A 6627-nucleotide genomic window follows, 5' to 3' on the forward strand; every position below is an offset into this window, starting at 1 on the left:
AGCTGTAGTCTTCCTGGCAGAAGGCTGAGAAAAATCACTTAAAACGCCAAAGGAACGTAGATGTTAAGCGCCATGAGGGCGAAGACTTTAGTCTGCTTTGTGTATTGATGTATCCCCAGGACCTAACGTAAGGCCTGGCGCTGAGTGGGTGGGTTGTACAATTTTTGGATGAATGAATGAAAGAATAAATCATGATAGACGGTTCCTAAAGGGGTGACGCAGTGGATTGTGGGATTTGGAGTCTGGAGCCTGGAGTTCGTGGAGGGGTTGGTGACATGGTTCTGCTGATTCTTTTTGAAGGCATGCTCAGTAAAAGATTATTTGTTGTTCATCCGAAATTCACATTCAACTGGGTATCCCGAAGTTGTATTTTCTAATCTGGCCACCCTAATAAGCCCCTGTCTCAGGACCAGGGATCTTAAGGAGTAACTCACACCCCCTCTGACGGATGGCAACACTGAGGCTACAGGGCGCAGAACACAGAGGCTGGGGCCTCCAGCGAGTTGACATGCCAGGCTCCAGTGTGGTGGCGTTCCTTCTGGTTAACAGCATTGGGTTCAAGTCCCGGCCCCTCGTCTCCCCAGTTCTGTGACCTTGGGCTAGGCACTTCACCTCCCTGAGCCTCAGTTTCCTGGGCTGTCAAATATGGTAAATAATCAAACGCTCTCCTCTCCACCCAGGGTTGTGTAAGAATTCGACCAGTTGATCCACATGAACTGACTCAGAAAGAGGAAGACACACAGGAAGCACTCAGTAAGCGCTGACGTTATGAGAACACGCCCACCTGTGTAGTCTCACGGAGCATCGCTCTGCTCCACCTTTCTGCATGGCTGGCTCCTTACCGAGATGATGTCGGGCATTTCTTACCATGGTGATTGTCACCCCCACCAGAGTGGGACTTTTATGAGGGCAGAAACCAGGTTGTTTGTAGCTGGAACCTCAGTGCCCAGAATAGAGCCTGACGTACAGTGGTTGAGTGAATGGAAGAGTAAGTGAGTGAATGAACAAACTGAGGAAAGCCCGCCCCCCCCCAACTACGTGCCCTGCTTCTGGCCATTCCCCAGGCCTCTCCATGTAGGTTCTATGCCCGAGGAGTCAGGCGTGCCCTAGCAGGGCAGGGAAAGAAACGAGAACTGATTCTGGGCCTTGTGCTCATCACCATCCACCCCCCACTCTCCCAGGCCAGGCTACGAACATGCAAGATACACACGTGCATCTCTCTCTCTCTCTCTCTCTCTCTCTCTCTCTCTTTCTCTCTCTTCTAGAGACAGTCCAAGACAGGGACCAGAACTTGACTCAGAAGATGAGACTGGGACCCTAGAGCTGCCCATAGCACCTCCTCTCCTGAGCCTTGCTTTTTCTGTCTGTAAAATGGAGAGGTTCAACTGATCCTGCTCTGTGGAAATGAAACCATGGGCAGCCCGAAGAATGAAATGCAACATTCGTTCTGAGTTTTCCGAGGAGGAAAGGAACCAGTATTCGTTCATTCATCCAAGAGGCAGTGACAAGCAGGGAGCAAAAAGCCAACTGCCTGTGTCTGAATCCCAGCTCTGCCGCTTCTCAGTGTGTGTAACTTACCTAACTTTGAGTCAGTTACCCAACCAATCTGGGCCTCAGTTTCTCCATCTGTGAAATGGAGTCAATGGAGAGGTTTTGTAAGGATTAAATGAGTTAATACAAAGGTGGTTGCAACACCACCAGGCACAGAGTGATATGTATATAAGTCTTTGTTGTTATTATTATCATCCACTTAAAAGCGTACCCATAATACTTTGAGGGCTTTTCTATACCTCACCTTATCAACCTTCCAGGAGGGTGGGGGCAGTCAGTGTCCTTGTTTGACAGATGAGGAAGCTGAGGCCCATGGTGTGCAGCAGAGCTGGGGAACAGCGATGGGTTACATACTCCTGAGCCATCTAACAAGCAGAAATCAGGGTTCTTGGGGACAATTCCACCACTGTCAGGGAGGAGGGCTGGGGTGGGGGCAGGGGAAGGGAAGAGGTTCCCGAGGCTCAGAGGACAGCATGATGCTGGGTCTAGTGCTTCCAGAGCTCCGGGTCACTGAGCACCTACTGTGTGCTGGGCCCTGTGCTGAGTGCCGGGGACAGAGGGGTGACCTGGCAGTGACCCAGAGCCTGCAGTCCAGAGGAGGAGATGGATGGGCAACCAGGGGTGATCGGAGCTGCAATGTGGGAGTCTAGAGGAGGTCTAAGAGGAGGAGAAATCAGGGGAGACTCCTTAGAATATGTGATGCTAAAGCTGAGGCCCAAAGGATGGGCAGGGCAGATGGGGAGACCAAGCCAGCTCAGCACAGGCCCAGAATGCAAATCTGCCCACTCACCCCAAATTCTACCAAGCCCCGCTCCCCCCCACTGCCATCCCAGATAAACATAGCTGGAACAGGCATCAGGAAAAGGTAGGAAGTGTTCCAGCTCACTCCACACCTGGACACGTGCCGGGAACTCTATCCGGCCATGTCCAACAGCTTCTCATGACGGCGAAAGTGTTCTGGGTCTACACTGTCCAGAATGGCAGCCACGAGCCGCGTGGCACTACTGAGCGCTTGAAATGCGGTCGTGTGACTGTTATGGGTTGTATTTATATGTTGAAGTCCTAACCCCAAGGACCTCACAGGTCACCTTATTTTGAAAATAGGCTCATTGTACATGTAATGAGTTAAGGCGAGGTCATACAGGAGCGGGGTGGCCCTAATATGGCTGGTGTCCTTATAAAAAGTGACAATGGCGGCACAATCAGGCACACAGGAAGGATATCACTCGAACATAGAGGTGGGGTGATGCATCTAGAAGCCAAGGGACTCCAAGGATTGCTGGCCACACCAGCATCTAGGAACAGACTCTCCCTCGTGGCCCCAGAAGGAAGCGGCCCTGGTGACCTGGATCTCAGACTTCCAGCCTCCAGGACTGGGGGACGATAAATGTCTGCGGTTCTTCGATACAGCAGCTCCAGCCAACCAACACACGGGACACTGAATCTTACGATTTCATTCACCTTACTTTAATGCTAACCAGCCGCACGTGGCTAGTGCCTGCTATGCCGGACGGTGCGGTAAACGGCTTCCAGTCACCACGTCCCCCATCACGCAGAGGAAACACAGAGGTAGGGCGCAGCCCAGCGGGCTCTGCAAGACGGAGGCCGGAAGCCCCGCGGGCGCTGGCTCGGTCCTGGGAGGATGGCGAGCGAGAACGTTCTACAAGCCAAGGCGGCCACGTGCGGAGGCCGTGCGCCCGCGCTGCCCGTCGCGGCTCCCGTGAGGCCCGTGGGCCATTAAAATGCAATTCCGAGTTCAGTTTTCCAGTCCCACTGGCCACGTATTGAGTGCTCGGTAGCCACATGGGGCTCTCGTGGTGACCAGCGCAGATGTAAAACCTTCCACCAACGCTGGACGTTCCATGGGACGTGCTGGGTGCCACGCGCCGAGGCAAATGCTGTGGGTTCTGACCGTTACCGGCACACTTTACAGGTGGGGAAGGGCAAGGCAGTTCTGGGTGAGGTTCCCGAGGCCACGACGGCCACACTGCTGCCCTTCTGGTGGCCCCAGACTGGGTTCCCAGAGATGCAGAGCCCGGACGTGGAGGAAGGAGGCCGCCAGCGTTTCGAGACGAGTGACTGGCGGCGAAAGGGGAAGTGAGCGAGAAGGGGCGGGGGTCAGCTGCTGCCGCCCGCCCCTGCCTGGCAGCCCCGGAGCGCTCACGCACTGGGGCACAGTGGTCCAGGGACACACGGCTGGGCACACACGCAGAGCCTCAGACGGGAGGCCCGCCACGCACGGAGACGCCTGTGCACACGCAGACATGCTCACGGGCACAACCTGCTCTGCCCCCACCTCCATTTCTCCCTCTGTCTGTCTCTCTGTCTCTCTCTCTCTCACACACACACACACACACACGCCACCTGCCCTCGCGGACACGCCTCCTCGCATGCTCCCAGCAAACCCAAAACCGCCCGGGCCATGGTACTTGCATGTTGCCAGGGCATCGCCCCCATAGCCGGCCCACCCCCCGCCACCGGGGAGCCCCGCTGAGGCCCAGGGAGGGGCCGGGACTTCCCAGAATCACAGGAGCCCAGGCGTGCAGAGCAAGCCCACCCGTCCCCATGCCAGGGCGCTCTCTGTTCCTCTGAGGAGACCCTGACACACCCGCTTGGCGTCAGCACACCTGGGGGCTGTGGGGAGGACCACAGGGCCTCTGGCCACCTGCCCTGCCCCCACCTGTCCATCCGGCCCACCTGCCGTGCCCTGCATGCGGCCAGGCACGTGGCCCACCCCTCCTGGGCCTCTTCCAGGCCGGGGGCAGGGCCTGTGTGGACACGCACCAGCAGCTGGACCGCCCTCCCTGGCCATGGCTCAGACGCTCCTCACGCTGGAGATGCTGGTCAGCGGCTCCCGCATCCGAAAGCTGAGTGACCGAGAGCCCCGAAAGCTGTCCCTGGGCCTCAGTGAGCTGTCCGTGGTGGAAGCTCCAGAGTGGGCCTCAGCGGCCCGGGCCAGGCAGTCCCCTGGCCCTCGCAGGCCCAGCCTGAGGCAGCCGCAGCAGAGGAAGCCCAGCACGGCCCGGCACACCTCCCGGCTGCGGAAGGAGTAGATGAGCGGGTTGACGGCCGAGTTCAGCACGGCCAGCGCCAGGATCCAGTCCATGCCCCGCAGGTACTCCTGCGCCCAGACGTTGGAGCCGAAGATGTCGGCCAGCAGCAGGCCGAAGAGCGGACCCCAGCAGACCACGAAGGCCACCAGGATCATGAGCACCGTGTTGAGCAGCCGGCGGGCCTTTCGGCGGACCGGGTGCCGCGAGGCCTTCTGCCCGTTGGCCCGCACCACCCGGAAGATGGCCCCGTAGAGAACCGTGATGGCGGCCAGGATGCAGGCGAAGATGACCACGCAGAAGAGGATGTAGGCCTTGGAGTAGAGCGGCAGCAGGCTGGAGCAGCTCTGGAAGGCGCACACGCAGTTCCAGCCGAGCAGCGGCAGCAGGCCCAGCAGGGCGGCCAGCAGCCAGCACAGCCCGATGAAGCCCAGCACGCGGCCCTTCTTCGTGTTCCCGCTCTCGGCCACGGGCCGCACCATGGTGGCGAAGCGCTCGCCGGCGGTGAAAAGCAGGCTGAAGGTGGAGGCGGCCAGGGACATGAAGAGCACGCCTTCCCGCAGGAACCAGGAGGCCGGCGCCAGGTGGAAGGTCCGGGGCCCCGACAGCAGGACGTTGACCAGGTAGGCCAAGCCGGTGAGCAGGTCGCTCAGCGTGATGTTGACCAGGCAGTAGTAGACCCAACGCCGGGACCGCATGCGGGTCACGATGGCCGCCAGCACCAGAAGGTTCTCCAGCACCACCAGGGAGCTCACGGCCACGAAGAGCCCCCGCAGCACCCCCAGTCCCCCATCCTCGGGCCCGGCCCGGCCCAGCAGCCGGCCAGAGTGGTTGTAGTGCAGGACGATGAGCTGGCTGTGCCCGCGGGCGGCCAGCTGCCGGCAGACCTCGGGGGCCTCCGCCGGGGACCCCGTGGTGTTCATGGCCGTCCCCGGGGGCAGAATGAAGCCGGGGTGGCTGGCCCCAGGCAGGGTGGAGCTGCAGCCTTGCCCGGTCTTGGTTTCCTGTTACATGAAATTTCCTGTTATGTTCAAGGTACCCTAGGGTGGGGGTGAGGCCCAGCCTGGGAGGGGCGGCCCAACGGTCTGCTCCTGCCCGGCCCGGGAGGGCGCTGCAGCCATGTGGGCACACACCTCTGTCCCCTTCTGTTCCTCGAAAACCCGGCGGGGCGGGGGCCCCATGGGGAGAGGAACGCTCCCCCCACCAGCACCCGCCACGCCTCCTGGCTAGGCGCTCCCCTCCAGGACCCGGCCGTTCCGTCACCATCTCCCCAACTGCTCTGACTGTGCTTGGCGCCCAGTAGGGGCTTAATAATCGTGTGTCAAGTGACCGCACACACAGGTGCATGAGCATGGCCGGCCGGCTACCTTGTTGAGGAGAAGATGTACCTCGTTTTATCCCCACGACAGGGCCAGGACACACCTGCATCATGGCTGTCGTAGAAGGGGACCCCGAGGCCCGGAGCGGGAGGAGCTGACCGGGCCACACAGCGGGCAGCGAACACCCACCGCAGGGATGTGGGGAGGGATGCGGGGCTCCCCAGGGCCAGGATCCTCCCGGCCAGTTTCCAGCCGTCCCTCCTGCCCCCTGAGCTGGCCCTACTCGGAGCAGAGCTGGGGACCCCCATCCAGGGCAGCTCCGCCCAGTGTCCCTCCTGACCCCGCTCAGGCCGACTCAGTGAAATGGCTGAGGACAGAGGCATGGCACCAGGCGGGGTGGGAAGTGTGGGGCGTGCACGGAGCAGAGTCCGCCCTGGGGTCTAGGGGCAGGTAGGCGCCCTCGCCAGGCCTGCAAGGGGCACGAGTGTCCTCCCGGGAGGCAGGGTGGGCAGGAGGAGGGCGAGCGGCCCAGGGGCCTGTGCTTGCTGACCGGCTCCCCCCTCTGCTCACTGCTCAGCTGCGGGGACGGGGTAGGGGAGGTGCGGGAGGAGGGCAGGCAGGTGGGTTCCAGGGGAGCTCAGATCAAGGCACTGCCGAGGGAGAGGGAGGCGGTAGCATCTCCTCACTGGGGGTGACCAAGCAGAAAC

General features: G+C 60.5%; 1 protein-coding gene and 1 long non-coding RNA gene across 2 annotated transcripts; one reads left to right on the forward strand and one right to left on the reverse strand.

Moving 5' to 3' along the window:
• The first annotated feature begins 47 nt into the window (after positions 1-47).
• On the forward strand, positions 48-1718 carry LOC118612479. The gene is made up of 2 exons (XR_004954992.1): positions 48-753; positions 1266-1718. It is a non-coding gene; the product is annotated as an uncharacterized LOC118612479 (long non-coding RNA).
• A 103-nt stretch (positions 1719-1821) lies between these two features.
• S1PR4 (sphingosine-1-phosphate receptor 4) lies at positions 1822-5567 on the reverse strand. The gene is made up of 2 exons (XM_016163506.2): positions 4336-5567; positions 1822-3630 (listed from the first exon to the last, which is right to left on the reverse strand). Exon 1 carries the CDS (start codon positions 5522-5524, stop codon positions 4367-4369), a length of 1158 nt encoding a protein of 385 aa, XP_016018992.2. The 5' UTR covers positions 5525-5567; the 3' UTR covers positions 1822-3630; positions 4336-4366.
• Between the last annotated feature and the right edge of the window lie 1060 nt (positions 5568-6627).

The sequence above is a fragment of the Rousettus aegyptiacus genome, unplaced genomic scaffold (assembly GCF_014176215.1).
Source record: "Rousettus aegyptiacus isolate mRouAeg1 unplaced genomic scaffold, mRouAeg1.p scaffold_m13_p_16, whole genome shotgun sequence".
Classification (NCBI taxonomy): domain Eukaryota; kingdom Metazoa; phylum Chordata; class Mammalia; order Chiroptera; family Pteropodidae; genus Rousettus; species Rousettus aegyptiacus.